General features: G+C 42.8%; 1 protein-coding gene across 10 annotated transcripts in view; it reads right to left on the reverse strand.

Annotated features, from left to right (window-relative positions):
• Nucleotides 1-17,368, reverse strand: part of GGNBP2 (gametogenetin binding protein 2) — a 31,268-nt gene extending 13,900 nt beyond the window's left edge. For 3 of the 10 annotated variants that reach the window (XR_009449208.1, XM_059669730.1, XM_059669732.1), the window contains exons 1-5: nucleotides 17,170-17,353; nucleotides 16,494-16,680; nucleotides 7,752-7,832; nucleotides 4,650-4,903; nucleotides 2,231-2,329 (exon numbers count right to left, since the gene is read on the reverse strand). Coding sequence is in view for 9 of the 10 variants with exons in the window: in XM_059669730.1 (XP_059525713.1) it covers nucleotides 2,231-2,329; nucleotides 4,650-4,903; nucleotides 7,752-7,832; nucleotides 16,494-16,586 (527 nt within the window). In the remaining variant the exon portion in view is untranslated. Of the gene's footprint in view, nucleotides 1-2,230; nucleotides 2,330-4,649; nucleotides 4,904-7,751; nucleotides 7,833-16,493; nucleotides 16,681-17,169 lie in introns of all 10 variants that reach the window. The other 7 variants (XM_059669729.1, XM_059669726.1, XM_059669733.1 and 4 more) reach the window with 5 other exon arrangements.
• Nucleotides 17,369-23,519: the final 6,151 nt, after the last annotated feature.

The raw sequence follows: 23,519 nt of genomic DNA on the forward strand, positions 1-23,519 counted from the left end.
CTCCTGGTGGTCAGTGCACTCCCACAGCCAACCTCCCACAGTCTCTCCCCCCAGCCGGCAGGCCTCAATTGGGGGGCCAGTCCCTGGGCTGGGACGGGGAACTGGGGGTGGGTGGCAGGGAATGCGGCCCCTTTCCCAGGGGGGCCAAGAGTCAGCTCTCTGCTTGGGGCCAGTGGCCAACTGCCCATGCTCTGTCCCTCCCCCCAGCGAGCAATAGGCCTGCCACGATGGCGGCGTGTCAGTAAGGGAAGTGGGGGGAGGCGAGGACCTGCACAGCGCCAACGATGGCAATGTCGGCGTCCAGCGTCAGTTCCTTCCATGCCCGTGTGGCGACCATCACCTCCTCTCCAGCCCAGCCCTGATTAGCCTGGCCCCGATTGGCCCTGATGGCCGGCCAGGCCCAGGGACCCCACCCATGCATGAATTTCATGCACCGGGCCTCTAGTAGTATACAATGGCAGTGACCATCCAAAGTGGAAGAGAGGGAGTCTTGGCTAAGCAGACGGTACTCCCTGGTCTGCTTTCCATATATCATGTGGAAATAACTGAATAAGATCAACTAACTCAATTCATACTATTCCATAACTTGGCAAACAACCTTCTAAAACACTTGGCATTCCATGTGGTGGGCTGTAGGTGAAAGGGGATATAAACTCTGTGGAAGTTTGTTTTGTCTTAAGCTAAAGGATAGAAAACAGAGCTGTATGTCAACTTAATAAAAGTAACTAATAATACAAAGTCACTGAGAACAAGAGAGATGTAATCCAGAGCAAAAGTGGAAGAATTGGTGTTTGAAGGAAGGTGGCAATGAACACATATAAAAGATGTTGGGTAACCTGTTGCTTTTTAGTACCTTAATGAATATGCACAACAAAACAGAAGGCAGGCTTTTTATTATATCATTCTATTCTGTAGCTTTAGCCAAAGGTCAGTCTAGGTTACTGTCTAATGAGAAAATCAGACTGAATTCTGCATTCACAAAGTCAGGAATTCTCTAAGGATATTGTTAAATCAGTTATGTGAAATAACAGTTATCCTTAGATAACCACTTTAGTTTATTTACTGGATTCACAGTACTCTCACATTTAGACATCATGTAATGTGTGATTTTTGTTTGGATCCTGATGCTAGCAAATCAAAGTAAAAAGACACTTTTTGAGACAGATGTAAAAAATCTGACTATAAACTAGGTATTGGATTATTACAGTTTATTTTGTTAGCTGTTATAATAGCACTATCATTATGAAATAAAATATATTTATATTTAGAGATACATGTGGAAATGTGCAGGAGTAAAACAACATGATACCTGACTTGTTTTTAAGTGCTTCAGCAAAGAAAAACGTAGATAAGAAAAACAAATGTGGCAAATATTGATAACTACTGCTGAATCTGGGTAAAGGTATTTGGGGGGAAGGAAATCCTTGTTGTCTATTTTTCTATGTGTTTGACAGTTTTCATAATAACATTTTTAAAAAATGTTTGTTTCTGATTACAGAAAAAATCTTGTTAATAGATTATTAACACCACTTTGGCATCCAGGTCTTTTTATCAAGGGAGGAAAATGTTTATATAACAATGATGTCAATACTACTAAGGAGATATTCAAAGCTAGTTTTTTAAATTAATTCAGAAGTATAGTTTTTACATTATCCAATTCTTTCAAAAACTGAAGTTACGTCTTACAAACTCTCTTCAAAATCCATGGCTTCTCCTTACCACCTACAACCCCAAGCAACTTTGTAGGGGGCAACTGTGATATTGTATTAGGAGATGAAGGCAGAAGCAGCCTTGGGCATTATATCACCTAACCAAGAAGAAAACTGCAAATTAGTTACATAAATATTGCTATAACTGATTCAAGCCTTTTTTTTTTAATCCTTATAAGTTATTAGGATAAGAAAGACAAGAAAAATAATTTATATATTATGAATATTAAATAAAAGAATGATATCAGTACTTTGAAAAACTTAATATTGGCTACATCAATTTCCACAAACATCTCCACCTCTTTCCTCTGAAACATTTACATAAACTTTTTAAAAAAATCAAATCTATATTGAGAACTTGTATATTATCAAAAAGGCCTACATAAACAGGAAACATATTTTGACTTTTGTTATGTATAACCAATTAAAGAAATAAAACTCAGTGTTTTCTTTTTACTAAACGTAATCAACATTTATAATCTTAACAATGACAAAGTATCTTGATATTCAATTCTACTTACCCCAAAGGTTTTGGTTTGTGCGTATCTAAGGAGTGCAACTGACATCTCTTGTTCTTTTTACTTTTTGGAATAGCATCTATCATGTCATTTAGTTTGGACCTAATTAAAAATAAACCATTAAAGGTTTGATTAATATTTATTTTTCTTGCCCTGGCCAGGTAGCGCAGTTGGTTAGAGCATCATCCCAATACTCCAAGGTTGTGGGTTTGATCCCTAGTCAGGGCACACACAAGAATCAACCAATAAATGCATAAATAAATGAAACAACAAATCAATGTTCCTCTCTCTCTCTCTCCCCCTCCTCTCTTTCTAAAATAGAAAATTGTTTAAATACATTTATTTTTCTTTAAAATTTCCAAATATCTATTTACCACCTTTTGCTATATTTAAAGTATTATAAACACATCACTTACTTAGAAAATCTCTTATCAAATAAATTCTAACCAAAAAGAGTCTGTACACTAGCCTTCCCATTCCATTCTGTCAAAATGTTAAAGGAGACCTGCTCTATTCAACATACTTTCTCCCAGATTGCATCTGTCTCATTCATCCCCTGCATCTGCACTTTATCTAGCAGTGTACCTGAAATATTTTATTTGATTGCTACCTCTCAGTCACCTTCCCTTGTCCAAACATTATCTAAATATATACTAACTATCCTTGATGAGAAGCCATCAACAGAAATTTTATGCAAATACAGAATATGTAGAGCTAACATCCATACCTTACATCCAACTAATCAGGAAAGCCTGGAAACTAACTTTATATCCAGAATCAAACCACTTCTCATCACCTCCATCATCACCACCACCCTTGCCCAACTTCTCTCTAGCTCAGACAATGGTAACAGCTGGCCTCCCAAATGGTCTTTTTGCCTTTACATTCTCAGGCTTCACATTTAGCAGCTGGAATGATCTTTTCAAAACTACAATCACATTATGTTATTCTCTGTTCAAAAACCACCCAAAGCATTTCTCAGACAGAATAAAAATCCAAAGTCTCTACCACCACCTCTAAAAAGAAAGCCCCAGGGTTTTGTCTTCAGACCTCTTCTCTGTTCCTATTTATACACTTTTTGATGATCAAATCTCATATCATTGTCTTAAATTTTATATGTATGTGTCTGTGTCTAATATACCATATATTTATATACTATATATTTAAATACTATAGTTATATTTTAAGTATAAATACACATATATGTATGTTCCTATACATATACGTGTGTGTGTGTGTGTGTGTGTGTGTGTGTGTGTGTGTATGCTGGTTAAACAAATTTACATCTCTCAGTCAGAGCTCTCTGAACTCGACTTGGATGCCAAGTTGATATCTCAAACTTAACACAGCCAGCCCTGGCCAGGTAGCTCGGTTAGAGCATTGTCCTGATATGCCAACGTTGCAGGTTCAATCCCAGTCAGGGCACATACCAGAATCAACCAAAGAATGCACAAATAAGTGGAACAACAAATCAATGTTTCTCTCTTTCTCTCTCAAATCAATCAATTTTTTTTAAATGCTCATGCCTAACCACTTCTTTGGGTCCTTATTTCCTTATGAAGGCTCCCTTATCATGTAAAATCTGCATCAAATTTAACATGTCCAAAAGTGAGCTCTGCAAAATTGCTCCTTCCAGTCTTATCCATCTCAGAAAATGGAAACTATTTGTTCTAAGAATCATCCCTGATACCTTCCTCCCACATCCAATCTATCCAAAAATCCTGTTGGCTCATTCCTCAAAAATACAACCAGGATTCAACCATTTATTACCTGTTATCTCTCTAATGGATTATTAAACAGCCTGTTTCTCTGCCTTTACTCCATCCTTTCCATTTATTCTCAACACAGAAGTCAAAGTAACGGAAACTTCAAATCAAAACCCTCCCAAATCTTCCCATCTCACTCAGAATAAAAAAGGCCTCAAGATGGCACTACATAATTGGGCCTTTATTACTCCTCTGACCTCATCTTTTATTACTATTCCCTTCATTCATCTGGCTCCAGCTGTTCAATGGCTTCCTTGCTGTTCTTCAAACGTGTCAAGAAACCTCAACTTCTGAACCTTTACATTTGCAGCTCCTTCTCTTCCCCCAGATATCCACGTTTCACTCACCTCATGCAAGTCTATATTCAATGTTATAAGAGGCCTTCCCTAACCATTCTCCGTATTAATTCTACCCACTCATTCTCTATCTTCCTGATTTTTCTCTGCAATATCATACCTGACAAATTATGTATTTGCTTATGGCCTGCCTCTCCCCATATGAAAACAGAAATTTTATAGTCACTGACACATATAAGTTACTCAAAATTACTGATTTGGAATCAAGATTTACTCCAACCAAATTTAGAATAAAAGCTACCACTGTCACCAAGTTAAAAAACTTAACAAACCCATTTTTTCCTAATTGATTATACTTACCCATGTACATAAAATAATGTATAAAGTTTCTTTGCATCAGTCATACAACTTCGAGTTACAGATAAAACTCCCTTGGGCCCTATTGTCAGGGGTTCAAGGGCAGGATTTCCAGACTCTACAAGCTGGGAAAAGAGGCGCTCCACACTGCGACGACAACCAACACACGGGACAAGCTGAGAGAGTGCACTCAACACTTCACGTGACGTCACCACCATGGCAATACTTAGATCTTGTTGTTTAAGCATACTATGTCGCTGAAAGAAAAATGAAGAATCCTTAATAAACACATAAAATTACTCTTTTACTACTACTTCTGGTTTCTATCCTTGTGCATTAAGTACAACTTGGGCAAGGCTTGCCATCTCTATCTGCAACTGAGTCAAAAAAAGCAAAGTAGCCGGACCGGTTTGGCTCAGTGGATAAAGCATCGGCCTGCCGACTGAAGGGTCCCGGGTTCGATTCCGGTCAGGGGCGTGTACCTTGGTTGCGGGCACATCCCCAGTGGGGGGTATGCAGGAGGCAGCTGATCGATCTCTCTCATCGATGTTTCTGACTCTCTGTCCCTCTCCCTTCTTCTCTGTGAAAAATCAATAAAATATTAAAAAAAAAAAAAAAAAAAAAAAGCAAAGTAGCCTAGCTAGTGTGACTCAATGGTTGAGCATCTACCCATGAATTAGGAGGTCGTGGTTTAATTTCAGGTCAGGGCACATGTCTAGGTTTTGGGCTCAATCCCCAGTAGGGTACATGCAGGATGCAGTCGATTAATAATTCTCCATCACTGATGCTTCTGTCCCTCTCTCCCTTTCCCTAAAATCAATAAAAGCATATTTTTTAAAAAGGCAAAATGGTCAGCCTTGTCCATATGATACTGTTTGCTGCATAAACTCCCCTTTCTAGAAACTAGGTTATAAAAAGCTCTGCTTAGGATGTGCCCCAGCATAGCAAAAAGAAGGCCTGCATTTGGAAATTTAGTGTTTATTCAAGTATTAAGTTAAATACTCTTGCTTTAAATTGAAAAAAAAGAGAAAAAAAGACAGTGCAGCTTTACCATGTCTTCTCAACTTTTAACAACACACTATGTTTAGCTACAGGAGTCAAGTTAGGATGGTGATCATGTAGAACAGCAATTCTTAACCTGGAGGTATGGATAGGTGTGTTATGGATTAGTGGGCAAGAACAACGCCTATCGTACCTATGTAGGAACCTGCAATGAGTAACTAATATGCTGGTGCATATGAATGTTATCTGTTGGCTATGACAAGGTTGAAAAATGACTGAGAACTACAGCTGTAGAGAAATGGGCAAACCTTTAGCAAATAACTTCTACCTGGATGGAGTTATAGTTACACTATAAGTAATGCCTCCAGCTTTACTAAAAAAACCAGATGGAAAAGTAAGTTTACACCTAAAATGGATTTTTCTCACATTTACTATTAACCATTCATTCAAATTTTACTCCAAAGGCAGAAACAGAATTCTGAAATAAAGTAACAATTTATCCTCCATTATCTTAAATATATATAGTGTATTATAAAGTACTAGGGGCCCGGTGCATGAAATTCATGCACTGGGTGTGGCGGGGGGGGTTGTCCCTCAGCCCAGCCTGCCCCCTCTCACATACTGGGAGCCCTCAGGCGTTGACCCCCATCACCCTCCAATCGCAGGATCGGCCCCTTGCCCAGGCCTGACGCCTCTGACAGGGGCATCAGGCCTGGGCAGGGGACCCCCAGACCCCTCCAATTGCTGGCTCTGCCCCTTGCCCAGGCCTGATGCCTCGGCCAGAGGCATAGACCCCCATCACCCTCCGATCGCCTGATCGGACCCTCGCCCAGGCCTGACGCTTCCGCCAGAGGTGTCAGGCTTGGACAAGGGACCCCCATCTCCCCCCGATCACTGGCTCTGGTCCCCGTCCAGGCCTGAGGCCTCTGGCCCAGGAATCATGCCTGGGCAGGGGACCCCCATCTCCCTCTGATCGCTTGCTCCACCCCCTGCCCAAGCCTGACGCCTCTGACCCAGGCTTCAGGCCTGGGCAAGGGGACCATCATATCCCTCCAATCCCCAGCTCCACCCCCCGCCCAGGCCTGATGCCTCGGCCAGAGGAGTTGACCCTCATCACCCTCCGATCACCAATCACCGGATCGGCCCCTTGACCAGGCCTGAGGCCTCCGGCAGAGGTGTCAGGCCTGGGCAGGGGACTCCCAGCTCCCTGCGGTTGCAGGCTCCGCCCCTGCCCAGGCCTAACGCCTCTGGCCTAGGCATCCGGCCCGGGCAGCAGGGACCTGCAGTGGCAGCGGCCCCGCGATCGTAGGCTTCGCTTTAGGCCCAGGCAAGGGACCCCTAGCTCCTGGGACTGCCAGCTTCGACCGTGCCCAGCTCCCATCGCTGGCTCCACCCCTACCTCCTGCTATCACTGGCCAGGGCAGAAAAGGCACCTGATTCTCCGATCATGGCTAGGGGGCAGGGCAAAGACGGCCCCCCAGCTCTTAGCTCCCCCCTGGGTTTCCGATCACTGTCAGTGGCAGGGGGCTTCTTCCTGCTTTCCCTTTCGCCTCCCTGCATTGTGCCTACATATGCAAATTAACCGCCATCTTGTTGGCAGTTAACTGCCAATCTTAGTTGGCAGTTAATTTGCATATAGCCCTGATTAGCCAATGAAAAGGGTAGCGTCGTATGCCAATTACTATTTTTCTCTTTTATTAGTGTAGATAATACTGCATAAGAATTAAATAATCAAAAAGCTCACAACACAGGGTTAATTTTTTTTTTACTTGAATAAAAATTTCTATATAAGAAAATCAACAAGTTCTCAATGAAAAGTTGTATACCTTATCTTTAAAAAACAGGAAAGATGACCTAGTGAAATTAAAGCCATATAGACATGTAAAATGTTAACACACCAAAACCTAATCTCTTTCACATGAAAAGTACATAAATATATTCACTGTAGTTATAATAAAAGAAAGCAACTTCAATGTAATCTTAAGACCTAAAGAGCCCTAGCTAAAACAAAATTAATACAGCTAAAATTTTCAATGACTCTTTAAAACACCCCCCCCCCCACACACACACACACTTTAAAAGACTGGGTTTTAAAACTATTACCTGAATAAACTGCTTTAGTTGTGCACCATTATTTTGATGGCCATCAAGATTTAACACATTGTCAGGAAATTCCATCACCATCTTAATATGCAAAAGAATAAAAAATCAATTATTTTATCTTCTTTGAACACGTTATAGATTATTTTACAAACTCTTAGGACAGAAATAGACACCCCCCCGCAACTCAGATTCCCCCACCTGCCATCCTGCCCTCTGCCAAAAAAAGGTATTGTTTGTTTGTTTGTTTGTTTGTTTTTAAAAATCCAAGTTATACAAGTTTCTAAAGCCAGAAAGAGTTATAGCCATTAGGCACAAAAACACTGAAGTCAGGCAGATATGAGTTCAAACCCCAGTTCTGTTGCTTACAATCTATGTCATAATTCTGGGCAAGTTACTTAACCTTAACCTGTCTGATTTTTAGCTTCCTCGTTTGTAAAATGAGATTACATAATAAATTTTAATATCTTTCACATAGTGAGTTGTGAGGATTAAATTATATTTTAAAGTGTTTATTGCGGTGGCCTATAATATTATTTAACCTGATATTTTACATTAAATACGTTGACATTTTTAGTTATTCCTCTTAACTATGGAATTCAGTAAATCTCATAATGAAATAATCATATATATATGATACATATATCATATATGAATGAGAAGAACTCGGATCAGTACTTGGCACATAGTAAATGTTTGCTCTAATTATGAACAAAAAGGATACACTGAGGTATTTATTCAATTATCAAAATTCCATTACCAGAAGAAGAGAAATATAAAAAAGCTTAAGGAGATTTCAGGATATCAGATAATGGGGAATTAGTAATTAACACATTTCAATGAGCTGTAATAGCACTGATATGAAGAAGTACCATAGTTAGTAGCTATTATAACTAGGATATCACCAAATGAAAGAAGCAACCCAATTCCAGAGATGTTAAAAATATGGAAAAAAGTTTGCCTTCAAGACAATGAAATAAAGTAACACATTTATATCTTAATTAAAACATTGTAAAAGGTATCAAACATACTGTGCTAGAACAAACTTCTATTTCCAGATGACAAGACCACAAACTCCTACACACCCAAAGAGTGAAGTCAGGTTTAGAAGAGACCCATTTGAGGCAAAAAACAAAACACTAAAAAAACCCACCAAGTTGAAAGTGATCTTAAAGAGATACCTCCCTTCAACCAGCAACACAAAGACCTGCTTCTTTAATGGAGGTAACCATTCTTTTCCCTCCATATTAGAAATAAGAGCCTTAAAAGATGCTTGTTCTAACAATAAACTAAGAACTGAATAACTAAGACAAGTGTAAAACATATATATAAGACCTTTTTTTTCTTTTTAAATATGTTTTTGTTGGTTTCAGAGAGGAAGGCATAAGAGGAAAGTGAAACATCAATGATGGGAGAGAATAATTGATAAGCTGCCTCCTGAACGCCCCACACTGGGGATCAAGCCCGCAACCCAGTATGTGCCCTGACTGGGAATCAAACCGTGACCTCCTGGTTCATAGGTACAATGCAGAACCACTGAACCACACTAGTTGGGCAAAACACAAATAAATTTAACTGTCAAGTCACAAAAGAAGTATAAGATAAACTTTTAAAGCCACTTAAGCAAACATTGCCAATCACTCCAAATCTACCATTTAAGCAACTAACACCTTGATTTGCATTTTCTCTTTACTTGATACAAATATATACCATATCACCACATATCAATTGCTACCATACAAAAATATTTTAAGAAAATTACCTACAGCCCTAGCACTGAAGGGTCCTGGGTTCAATTCCGGTCAAGGGCATGTACCTCAGCTGTAGGTTCCCCAGCCTGCTCAGGTTGTGTGCATGAGGCAACCAATCAATGTGTCTCTCTCACATTGATGTTTCTCTCTGTCTCTCCCTCTCCCTTCCACTCTTTCTAAAATTCAATGGAAAAATATCCTAGGACTATATCCCAAGAAACCAGGAACACCAATCAGAAAGGATATATGCACCCCTATGTTCATAGCAGCACAATTTACAATAGCTAAGATTTGGAAACAACCTAAGTGCCCATCAGCAGATGAGTGGATTAAAAAACTGTGGTACATCTACACAATGGAATACTATGCCGCTATAAAAAAGAAGGAACTTTTACCATTTGCAACAGCATGGATGGAACTGGAGAGCATTATGCTAAGTGAAATAAGCCAGTCAGAGAAAGATAAATATCACATGATCTCACTCATATGTGGGATATAATGAACAACATAATTTGATAAAAAAAAAAATAGATCCAAAGACAAATGGCAGGGGAGTTGGGGGGGTTAGAGAGCAACCAAAGGACTTGTATGCATGCATATTAGTATAACCAATGGACACAGACACTGGGGCGGTGGGGGCTTGCCCGGGGTGGGAATGGCTGGCGGGGGAGGAGGGGGGGGAGGGTTCAACTGGGGAAAAAGGAGACATATGTAGAACTTTAGACAATAAAAAAATTAAATTAAATTTTTTAAAAAAAGAAGAAAAATATCCCCAGGTGAGTATTAACCAAAGAGAGAGAGGGAGAGAGGGGAAGGAAGGAGGAAGGAAAGAAGAAAGGAAGGAAATTACCTACAGTATTTTAAGATCAAAGCTATCAATTTAAGAAATATGCAAAGTGCCCTGACCAGGAATTGAACTGGCAACCTTTCAGTGCACAGAACAATGCTTAACCAACTGAGAAACTCAGGCAGGGCAAATAGACCTGATTACCATATATTTTCTAGGTTTCATTGGCATGTATATTACTAAATTTTCTCTTGTACTTACTCTGCATTCACAATAAATACCCTGTCCTTGCTTTTCAAACATTTAGGAGAATGGATATTTTACCTTGCAGTTTTCTGGCCAATCACGCACTATATGCTTAACATTGAGAGATGATAATAAGAAAAAGGGGGAAAGGGACACAAAGAGGATAGATGCACTATTTTTCCCCCCATTCTTTAAAACCACTTCAGATTGACTTAAATGTTCAGATGCTAGCTTACCTAAAGGAAGACAGTTATGCAAAGTATTTTAAGCATGGCTTCAAAGAGGAATCATTAGTGTTCTGCTTCACCATGAGGCTGCCTATCCCTCCTAGCCAAAAATAGAACGAGTCATGGTCCTGAAATTATTGCTTTATAAAGTTTATTGAATCCATTACTCACTTTCACTCTTAAGTATCTGTCCTGGTTTCCACCTGATCATAAATCTGGTTTTTACAGCATTCTCATAAATTCTAATCAACAATATTAAGTTTGTATTTATTAAAAACAAGAGGCCCGGTGCACACGGGTAGGGTCCCTAGGCCTGGCCAGCAATCGGGGCCAACCTACCTGCCTGCCTGCCTGCCTGCCTTCCCTCCCTCCCTCCCCAGCTGCCGGCTGGGGCCTTCCTTAGTTCCGCGCCACCCCCTAGCGGTCAGCGCACGTCATAGGGAGCAACTGAACTCCCAAGGGGACACTTTGCGTATTAGCCTTTTATATATATACTAGAAGCCCAGTGCACAAAAATTTGTGCACTGGAGGGGGGGGGGTCCCTCAGCCCAACCTGTGCCCTCTCACAGTCTGGGACCCCTCGGGAAATAACCACCTGCTGGCTTAGGCCCGCTCTCCTGGTGGCAGATGGCACACCCAATCCCGCGGTGTCTGCCCCGTCTCCCCCGGTTGCAGATGGCAGGCCCGGATCCCGAGCTGGGTTGGGCGGCCGCTCAGATAGTGCTGCCACCCGCCCAGCATGCCCCACACATGACAGGCCCCGAACCCGGGCTGGGGCGGGTGGCGGCTGGGGATCTTGCTGCCGCTCACCCCGCCCGCCCCACCCCGCACACCACAGGCCCAGATCCCGCCTTGGGGCAGGCGGCAGCTGGAGATCACGCTCCCGCCCCACACACGGCAGGCCAGGATCTCGCGCTGGGGCGGCCAGCGGCTAGGGATTGCACTGCCGCCAGCCCCAGGCGGGGCGGTGCAGCAGGATTTGCCGGCAGTATGCAAATTAGCCGCCATCTTTGTTGGCAGTTAATTTGCATATCATGCTGATTGGCCCATGGGAGGTGTAGCGAAGGTACGGTCAATTACCATGTTTGTCTAGTATTAGATAGGATAGAAGATCATTGTTGCCCAGCCTGAGTGGCTCAGTTGGTTGAGTGTCGTCCCATGCACTGAAAGGTTGCCAATTTCATTCCTGGCACATATTTGGGTTGTGGGTTTGATCTCCAGTTGGGAAACATACAGATGGCAACTGATCGATGTTTCTCTCACATTAATGTTTCTCTCTCTGTCTCCCCTCCCCACACCTTCCTCTCTCTAAGCATGTCTTCAGTGAGGTTTAAAAAAATAAAAATCATTGTCACCTCAGTTTTTTATTTCATCCTCACAACTATTTGTAACATTACCTTTAGTAATACTTAGTAAAATTATTTAATCAAGAGTTAAAACACTAAATACTAAACTTTTAACAAACGCTAAGCACCTAATTTCCAGGAGGATATGCCTAACATTTATCATCTTTTTAAAGTCCTATTAAAAACCCTATCAGAGTTTCTAATCCACTTAGATTGGTTTGAATTAGGAGGGTAAACCTCGTTCCAGAAATGCTATAGCAATATGATAGTATGTATCAATAACTTTATAAAAGGTCCTTATCCTTTGATCCAAAAGTTGTACTTTCAAAAGCCTGAGAGAAAAAATTTAATGCAAAGGTTTATGCATTATTTATATTCTTACAGTATTAATTACAGCAAAAACTAGAACCACCTCTATGTCCACTAAAGAATGATTAAATTATGGGATCTCACAACGAAGTATTACATGGCCATTAAAGTTGTTTAAGAATAACAAGAGAAAACATTCTCAATATTTAGTGAAAAAAGGCAAGATATAAAATGTTGAGACTACATCTCAACCTGTATCTCTGTGTGTGTCTATCTGAAGTATATATTTTCACTCTCTTCATTTTTAAAAGAACTACTCACTTAAAGTTGTAATTTTTCAGATTGCTATAAAATAATTATCTTCTATCCATCTGCTATTTTATAATTCTAGTAACACTGAACAGCATTTTGGCCATATAGCATGCCATTTTCCCAAATATTCCAACAGCTTACTTACTTGGGATTTTCCCAAATACACCTACAGCAGCACTGTACTTGTTTTCAAACCCACTAAACTACCACAAATCTTTTAGTGTGTGTGTGTGTGTGTGTGTGTGTGTGTTACTGATTTCAGAGAGGAAGAGAGAGGAAGGGAGGGATAGAAACATGCCCGAAACCCAGGCATGTGCCCCGAACCAGAATGGAACCATGACCTCCTGGCACATGGATCAATGCTCAACCACTGGGCCACACTGGCTGGGCTTCCACACGTGTCTTTTACATGTGGATACAACATCTATACTAATATGCTGAAACCGGTTTGGCTCAGTGGATAGAGTGTCGGCCTGCGGACTGAAAGGTCCCAGGTTTGATTCCGGTCAAGGGCATATACCTGGGTTGCAGGCACATCCCCAGTAGAAGATGTGCAGGAGGCAGCTGATCGATGTTTCTCTCTCATCGATGTTTCTAACTATCTCTCTCCCTTCCTCTCTGTAAAAAATCAATAAAATATATTAAAAAAAATATATCTATACTAATAAAAGGGTAATATGCTAATTAGACTGGGAGACCTTCCAGACATCCTTTCCGGACAAAACCATGGTGGCGGGGCTGAGGCAGAGGCAGGGGGTCAGTTGGGAGCGAGCAGACCAGCAGGGGCGGGCAGTTGGACATCCCCCAAGGGGCCCCAGATTGGAGAGGATGCAGGTTGGGCTGAGGGACGGGGACACACACACACACACACACACACACACACACACACGAATTTCGTGCACTGGGCCACTAGTCCTATATAATAAAAGCATAATATGCAAATCGACCGAACAGCCGAACAATGCTATGACACCCACTGGCACGAGGCCAGCCGAGGCGGGTGCAATGTGACTGGTTGGGGGCCAAGCCATCACCCAGGCCATCACCCCATGATTGCCCCACAGAGGCAGGCCCAGGCCACTGACTGGCAGGCTTCAGTGGGTGGGTGGGACCTCCTTCTGCAAGGGAACCAAGTCCCAGGTGCTGGCAGCCAGAGGGAAGCCCAGGTCCAGGGTGCCGGCAGCTGGAGGGAAGGAAGGCCTACTCTTGCACAAATTTCCTGGATCAGGACTCTAGTATCACAAAAGAGGCTACTTCTTCACATATAAACCTAGTTTCGTTTTACAAATACAATTTAAAATAGCCAGTTTAACTAAGGCTAGAGATTTCAACATCTGTTACAATGATAAACATTTGTAACTGACTGTACCTGGATTTAACATCTAGGAGCTAACAAGATTCTGAAACTACTAGAAATAAAGATAACACAATGTTTTCTCCTGCCTTACCTATGGACCCTAGGAACAAATACCAAACCAAATGTTAACTTCAGGGATACACTGCTGTCAAACTATCAATGGACCAGTGTGCAGAGAATCAACCTCTGCTCTACCTTCCCTCTTCCCAAACAGGTGTTTGCTTTAAGTAGAATTGGTAGAATAGTTCTGAAAGAAATTTGTTTCCCTAAATATAATGCATTGTTGACAAGAATTTTCACTAATCAGCATTCAATGTCTGCAGAAGTTCAAGACAAAAGCAATAGTCCCACTCATTCCCTACTGACAAAAACCCTTCCAAAACAAAGAAAAATTGCACCTTTTCCTAAATAAAATGCTATTTTAAGATATTTTAATTAAGTAATCCTAAATTGTATTTGCCTTGGTCAGAAGCTCACAATGCAATAAAAGCAAAATTCAAGTTCAGTAGAAAACAACTTCTCTGAAGAAATAAGTACAATAATACATCACAGTGCAAGGTTTTTCTATGGAAACTAGTTTCATTGTACAGAGAGCATAAAAACACTCCCAAAGTTGTCTATTTTAATGTGCTATATATCAGATATATCAATGCTGCATTAAAGGTGGTTATGTGGTCATAAGGAGAGAAATCAGTCTCTCCTTTTTTTTTTGTAAATACTCAAATTTATGTTGATTTCCTCTATACTATATTATACACTCAATAGTAATCTATGTCCAAATCCAAAGGATATTTTTTAAACTTCAAAGGCATTCTGGGATAAACATAAAAGGTTGATACTAAACTATGTGCTCCAGAAAAGTGTTGGAGGGGTAGTAGAGAAGAAAATTATTGACAAATGAACTCTTATTAGGTGTTTTCAAATTGAGATATGTACCTTTTAATATAATCAGAGTGCTAATTTTTTAAACTGCTTAAAATACAAGTCCAATATACTTTTAATGCAAAAAGTGCAAAAATCATAACCAAGGCATTCAAGTATTTCTAATGCATCAACACAAATTCTATTTAAATCATAGCAGGCCAAATCATTCTACCTTTTCCCAAGAAAACAAAAATTATCTCAGGTAATTATAGATGCTTTCTCTTAAAAACTTCTAACAACTTGAAACCTATATGATCCTATTAACCAATGTCACCCCAATAAATTTAATTTTTTTTTATGTTCTAAGAAATTAAGTCATTCAATAGCTCTTCTAATCCTTTTTAAAATACTGCAGCTCATTCAAGTCTCAATAATTGAGACTGGCAAACAGAAGGGCATAGAGTGGCATCTCTACAATGACTTGCACTTTATATAAAATTTGAAAAAAATAGACATTTTAAAAAAAATTCAGGAACAAAACAGATCAACTGCCTTTGAAAAACAAAAAAGCCAAAGAGAAGAAAATGAAGAGACCAGTTACAACTTATAAAAATAGGCAAATAGGCTTCGGCATTATCAGAATAGATTTCAGAAGATATTGTGAATAGATTCATTTCATTTCTTAGGAAATAGTGGCAAGCAACTGCACTCATTTCCTGTTCAGGTTCAATTCAAATTTCTGCCATTTCCTTTTAAAGGAAATACTACAGCAACACAGGGCAGAAGGTCTGTAATACTGTACTACCACCAAATCTAAAAAAGAAAACTACCCAGAACTGGGTTTTGACATTCAAGATGAACAATCAGCTTTTTATTGTGCTTTTTACACCTTCGATAATTTTGCTTCCTTAAAAAAAAAAAGAAGAAAAGAAAACTAAAGACCCATGCCAAAAAGCCCATTTTGAAGAGTCATGGCCTAGCAGTAAAATCATTTCTAAGAGTTTTAATGTAGTAGACAAGCACAACACTACTTACAAGGAAATCAGAGCCCTTAAGTGGAATTTTTACTGTGCAAGAGCATGTCACTGTGTCCTCAGTCTTTATACTTATGCAGTGAGAGCTGCAGCACTAAGATAGACAATATATAGGTAGCAGGGTGGCTGTGACACTGCCAGATAATTAAGCCTCCCCGAGGGTAGGTGGTTTCTGGAAGGCATGGGCCCTAAGCGCCCAAGATCCTTCAACCCCTCTCCGAGGCGCGTGCGTTGGCAAAAGCAGCGTCTCCGAAAGGGACAGGGTAGAGGAAAACGGTTCAAAAAGGAAGGAGAGCCTGGGGACAGGGGCTCCAGGTGGGTACGGAGCGCTAGGGGCCCGCAGAGGTTCCCGAGGGACCCACTGCAAAGGCTAGTTGGTGGGGCCTGCCGGAGAAAAGGCCTCGCCTAGGAGTTGCAACACACTCTTTCTCCAGTGCGCAGCGCTCGGCCTGGGGGAGGGGGAGGAGGGAAACAGCTGCCAGGGAGCGGAGAGCCCGACCCGGCCCGCTCACCGTGAGGGTGTCGTCTATGTAGAGGGGAATCTGCCTCCTCTCGAAGGGGAACTCCTCTTCCCCGTCCCTGCACACGGCCACCAGTCGCGCCATCGTCCCCGACGCTGCCGTTGCCACCGTCACCACCTCCTCCCAGCTGCTGCCGCCGCTGCTGCTCCTGCTGCCGGCGCCTCCTCCCAGCTCCTGCCTGCAACAGCCAAACGCCGCGAGCTTCAGCACCCGCCGCCGCGCAGCACATTCGCCACGGGGGGCAGGGAGAAAAGCCGGAGGGGACCGGAGAGGCGAGCTGCGTTTCCCATCACCCGATTCCACACGCGCTCAGCCAGTCAGCGCCGAGCGCGGACGGGACCCGCCCCCTCGCGCCGCGGGCCCTCCCCACCCCCCACCGCGGCCGGCCGGCCTCCAGTCAGGGTCCAAAGGAGAGGCGGAAGGGACTCTGCGGCCTCGGTGCCTCCCCAGCCCGTCACCGGGGCCCTGGCTCCAGAACCACCACCCAGTGGCCGCTCCCCTCCGCCGGGGAGCCCATAGCTGACCCCGATCTCCCTTCTCTCTTGGCGCGCCCCGCCCAGCCAGTCCCCTGGGCTGCAGTTGTCCAGTGCGACCCCGCCCCTGGGAGGGGTAGACCCCGCCTCGGCTCTGCGGAGTCCGAGGAGGAAGGTTCAGACCCTTTCCTCACCGTTCTCGGAAAAGGCCTCTGGGCTCTGACCTTCACCGTTTTCGTGGTCGCCTCCCTGATCCCCACCTTTGCTCCCCGTTACCGGCTGAAGAGGCCCGCGTCAGGACCAGCCTGGGCGGGAGTGCGGCGCCGAATGCCGTTTCCCCTCCGGTATCAGCCGCTCGCGCCACGGGGAGTGGGGGAGGCAGGGCGGGGGACTGGAGGAGGGTGGGGCCAGGAGGGGCGGAGAACGCCGGGCGGGGCTCCTCCTCCTCTCGCGAGACTGGAGACCGGCACTGCCGGCTCTGCAATTTCAAAACCCTGGTGGCGGGGTTGGGGTGCCCCGCGGCGCCCTCCCGCGAGTCTAGCTGCTCAAGTAAATGTGAAACAGGAGGGCGTGAGTGGGCCTCAAGCTCTGGCCCCCGCCGCGCGGGCTGGGAGCCGCTCTCCCAGGGCCGAGGGGCGGAGGGAGCCGAGCCGAGCGGACGCGGGGCCCACCCGAGGGTCAGGCCCCGTGAGGACCTGGCTGCGTGGGCAGGAGCGGAGGCTTCCGAAATCCGGAAGGAGGGACGAGCGTCTGCGGGCGGAGAGACACACTCTGGGCTGGGCTTCCAGGTACTGGACGTCGCTTCCCCAGACGAGCCAGCCGCCTCACTGCTTCCCAAGGGCTGCGCTGCGATCCCGCCCAGCAGCCCGCCAGCTCTGAGCGCTGACAGTACGTTGTTGTCGCTGTTAAACTCAGAGGCAAACAGACGGCTGTGTGAGAGCGGCTTGTGTCCTGGCCAGAGAAACTTCTCGGGTTGGTTAATATTAACTCGGGGACGCAGACCGGACACCAGTTCCCTCGGGCAAAGTACCGGCACCGGCCCAAGGCCCTCCCTCCTCGCCCTCTCCCGGGGAGCGGAGGCGCCTGCCCTGGACGGTTCGCCCACGCGCAGCGCGCCACCGTGGAGTCAGCGCCTACCCGCCTACCCGGAAGGCCTGTTACAAAGCCACAATGATTGTGGGCAGGTGTTTTGCCATTTGCTGCTCTTACAACTAATCCTGACAACAGATCTGTATTTCCTGGGAGAATAGAGCTGTGTTACTGACCTTTAAAAAACGTTCTGGTCATCACATGCAGTCTTGGAGATTCACAACAAACCCCATAGTGCATCCTTAGCCATGTTGGCTTTTGACATTGTGTGGTCACTGTTAGTGCAGGTGACATAATAAACCGGAAGAACCATTGTTCAGTCCCAAAAGTGTGATTTTCCAGTAATTATTTATGTCTTTTGGTCATGTCAGGAGAGCAAAGCAGTGTGGTTGTTAGCTAAAATCCAGTGGGTAACTAGGATGTGCATGCAGCTTCTGATAGGTTAGGCCACATAGCCAAGGCATCTTTAGAGAATCTTCTGTTTTATGTAAAAAACAATCCTAAAAAGAATACTGTGGCTTTTAAGATCTAAAGGTGCTCCTATAAAGACTATCAATTCATATAAGAACTGTATACCTTTTAAACTTTCTTTGAAGTACGGTAGAAAAGAACATTGAAAATGTTCAAGATAATAGGTGCTAATTTTAATAACTTTTGTAACTGAGTACACACTGGTAACTAGCAAAGAACAGAGAATTTAAATGGAGATTTAAATATAAGAAAAGGATTTAAAATCCAAATATAAAACCTAAGGAAATCACAACAATCTCTTTCCATCTGAGATTACCTGGTTTGAATTTCTTTTGATTGTCATTTAGGTCTACTAAGCACACTGCTAACTATCTTTGGGCAATGTTTCACATACTATAGGTACTCAATACTTAAAAGGTGGATAATTTGCTACCTAAGTTGCTTTCTTAAAGAGGTAAGGAGATAGGGTGGGTGCTACAAATATCAAAATCATATTGAAGGAAAATATTTAGGAAGTTATTTCATTGCAAAACAATTTCTATAAGTTTTAACTATGTATCTTCTTAGTTTTAGAGCACTCATTTTTATTTTCAGTTAGTCTATCTTCAGCTATAACCTATAGTGCTGCAGCAAATACTTCATGACTAAGTATCTGCCTTTACAGAGCTTATCTCTAATTGACAAAATAAGTGATTACTATATAAAAAAAACCTATCATTGCCTATTTTTAAATTTCAGTATTGGCATTGTGAAGGCCAAGGTCGAAGGATCTGAAATGCCAAGAAGGAGAAAGCAATCAACAATTATTGCTGGTACCTAATAAAGAACACTTGGAGTGAAAGAGATATGATAAATTATCAGCAAAATGCCATTATTTTTCTTCTTAGGTCCTCAATGTGTGAGAGCCAGCTATAAAAATCAGGCATAAATGAGATGACTGTTCTCCAAGCTTCCTGGGTTTAAAAGAAGACTACAGATTTATTCCTTATTATTTATCTTCATAAACTAAGGAGCAAAGTATTTTTTGTATGATGTATAACATTGATGTTCAATAAAAATAAAACTGGTTGTCATCTTCTAAACACAAAGCCACTGAAACATGTATGATAGATATCTGCTTTATAATTGTGTGAAATTAAAGTCATGGGAATGACTCACTTTCTGAAATCTTAGACCAGATTTTATGCTTTTTTTCTTTTCTCCTCCCTTCTCTGGCCTCAAATATTGATAGTTGAAAACTGTCGTAATTGTCGTTATATTAATCATGTTTTATGTGGTAAAATGTTATTTTTTACCACAGCAGAATATTATTTAAATTACCATGGTTGCCCTGACCGGTTTGGCTCAGTGGATAGAGCGTCGGCCTGCGAACTGAAAGGTCCCAGGTTCGATTCCAGTCAAGGGCATGTATCTTGGTTGTGGGCACATCCCCAGTGGGGGGTGTGCAGGAGGCAGCTGATCGATGTTTCTCTCTCATCGATGTTTCTGACTCTCTATCCCTCTCCCTTCCTCTCTGTAAAAACTCAATAAAATATATTTAAAATAAATAATAAATTACCATGGTTGTCCAAATCTGTAAATTGATTTTTCTTTTTCATGAGCTAACAGTGGTAATTCTGTTTACCAAAAGTAGAGATATTTTCCCCACTTACATTTACTTAAAGGGAAAATGTCAAGTTAAAATGTAAGCCCCTTGAAGGCAGGGACTTCGTCTTATTTTCTGTTCTTTCCCGGGCACTTACCTGTACCTGTTACTTTGGAGCTCAATAAATCTTTGTGGAATGGTCTTTTGCTCTTCTATAAAGTAGAATCAAGTCAGAATGGTCATTTTTTACTAAATCCTGTTATGACTGCTGTTTCATCAGTTTTTTCTCACATGAATATCGTAATTGTAGGTGAAAAACACACACGGTACACTTTGCACTTTTGTTATGATTCAGTATCTGTAATTGTGAGACATAAACTATGAGATATTTACCACCTAGAAATGCATGAAGGAGCAGTTACAAGCAGCAACAGACCAGTTAGACCACATGCTCATTAAGTCATTAAATAAATTACCATATATATATATGTTTTTATTTATTTTTAGAGAGAGAAGGGAAAGGAATAGAGAAACATCACAGATCAGCTGCCTCCTGCATGCCCCCTACTAAGGATTGAGCCCACCACCTGGGCATATGCCTACCTGGAAATTGAATCAGCAACCTCTCTTGGTTCCTGGGTGGATTGACACCCAACCTCTGAGCCACACCAGCCAGGCATTGAAGTACCTTTTTTTAAATGAGAGAATTTGGAGGGCCTCTCAGCCCTATTCTGAAGGGTTTGAACATATAAATTGTGGGGGATTAGTCCTGTGACCAACATAGCAGGAAAATCAATCACCTTTCCCAGTAATGCTTAGTTTATACAATAATATTAAATTTCAAGTCTTCCTTTATCTTTGAAAATAAAATATAATTTTTGTTTTTATAGCTATTTAACCATTCAACGTACTGATTTGAGGGTGAAAGTCCTTTCAGTATTAAATTACCTCCAGCCAAAACCGGTTTGGCTCAGTGGATAGAGCGTCGGCCTGCGGACTGAAGGGTCCCAGGTTCGATTCCGGTCAAGGGCGTGTACCTGGGTTGCGGGCGCATCCCCGGTGGGAGATGTGCAGGAGGCAGCTGATCGATGTTTCTCATTGGTGTTTCTGGCTCTCTATCTCTCTCCCTTCCTCTCTGTGAAAAATCAATTAAATATATTTTTAAAAAAAAATTAAAAAAAAAAATTACCTCCAAATATGTATTGTAGTTAGCAAATGTAAAATGACACATAAATACTATATTAGCCATCATCAATGTAAGTAACATACTGAAGTAAACTAATTAGTACAGTAGTCATAGCTAACAAATCAGGGAATAAAATTAATTTCTAATTTAGAATTGGAAAGTAACATTTTTTATAAATCTTAGGTTTCAAAAAGCAGCTTCAAAGGTCTGCTTAGAGTTTTTAAAAGACAAGCTCTCACCCTGGCTGGTGCAGTGGTTAGAGCGTCCTCCCATGCACTGAAGGGTCACAGGTTTGATTCCTGATCAGGACACATACCCAGGTTGCAGGTTCCATCCCCAGTCTGTGCTAATTACATCAAACAAGTCTGTCTATTCTTAGAGGAGCATTTAACTGTTTTCTGACTTTATAGTATACTAGAGGCCTGGTGCACGAAATTCATACATGGGTAGGGTCCCTAGGCCTGGCCTGCCATCAGGGCTGATCAGGGCCTTCCCCGGCTGCCACCTTCCTTTGTTCCACACCGCCTCCTGGTGGTCAACACACATCATGGTGAGTGATCAAACTCCTGGTCGAACTCCGGAGGGAACAATTTGCATATTAGCCTTTTATCTACACTAATAAAAGAGAAACATGCAAATTTGGGTCACTCCACTATGCCCACCAGCCAATAAGGATGAGTATGCAAATTAACCAAACAACGATGGTTAATTTGCATATGCAGGTGCAGAGCAAAGACTGAAGATGACTGAAGACTGAAGAGGCTTGGCTTCTCCGCTGCAGCCGGAGTGGAGAAGCCAAGCCTCACTGCTGCGGCTGGACCAAAGGCCTGGGTCCTGGGTGCCAGAGGAAAACCGGTGCCGGCAGCCAGGGGAAGGAAAGCCTATTGCGCAAATCTTCGTGCAACGGGCCTCTAGTATATATATATAGATTAGTACAGTATTTTACTTTAAACACTTGCTTTCTCATACTAGTATTTATAAAAGATTCGTGTCCCGCCGAAACCGGTTTGGCTCAGTGGATAGAGCGTCGGCCTGTGGACTGAAAGGTCCCAGGTTCGATTCCGGTCAAGGGCATGTACCTGGGTTGCGGGCACATCCCCAGTGGGAGATGTGCAGGAGGCAGCTGATCGATGTTTCTCTCTCATCGATGTTTCTAACTCTCTATCTCTCTCCCTTGTTCTCTGTAAAAAATCAATAAAGTATATTTAAAAAAAAAAAAAAGATTCGTGTCCCAGTGCACAGATTCATGCACATTGAAAGGCTGTCCGTCTGTCCAACTGGTAACTATGACATGCACTGACCACCAGGGGACAGATGCTCAACGCAGGAGCTGCCATGATGTGCACTGGCCATCCTATATAAGCCTAATATACTAAGTGCCTGAATTAGAAAAAATATTTTAGCATCGCTATTCACGTATTGCTAATGAAAAGAAAATAGGATTCTACCAAGTCTCCTATCTACCAACTCTACAACTTTTGTGAGGATCAAATGAGATGAGGCACGGGAAAATGCTTTACAAACATTTGGTTAAACTGTAAAATGTTTGCACCTGGCTATAAAGCAAGTTGGGTTCCTCAGCTAAGAGGATGCTAGTCGCTAGGGACAGGAAGACGTACTATGTGACATCATTACCCAGTGCCCACAGCCACCATTTCCAGGCTGGGCTGGGCTGTGGGCCGCATTTTGCGCCATGGGGTCTTGGCAGCGTTGGCTGTGATTTGGTGGGGTGTTGCTCCTGGGATGATGGCAGGGCCTGTGTCCCACTTGGGGGAAGCCGAGTATTGGTTCGTCAGTGCTAGGTCCGTGGTGCTGTTTATTTTTAAATTATAGGTCCGGTGCACGAATTCATGCACATTGAAAGGAAATTAATTAGAAATATTTCAGAGGCCAGGGAGGGACCATGGGAGGTTGGCTCCAGTGCATGTCTGGCCGTCTCGCCCAGTCCTGATCAACCAGACCCCAGCAGCAAGCTAACCTACTGGTCGGAGCGTCTCCCCCGATGGTCAGTGCGCATCATAGTGACTGGTCAAACAGTCAGACACATAGTATATTAGGCTTTTATTATATAGGATGGCCAGTGCACATCATGGCAGCTCCTGCGTTGAGCATCTGCCCCCTGGTGGTCAGTGCACATCATAGCTACCAGTTGGACAGATGGACACTTAGCCTTTTATATATATAAAAATTGAGCAGTAAATAAGTGTTGACAA

Source organism: Myotis daubentonii, chromosome 16, assembly GCF_963259705.1.
Source record: "Myotis daubentonii chromosome 16, mMyoDau2.1, whole genome shotgun sequence".
NCBI classification, from domain to species: Eukaryota; Metazoa; Chordata; class Mammalia; order Chiroptera; family Vespertilionidae; genus Myotis; species Myotis daubentonii.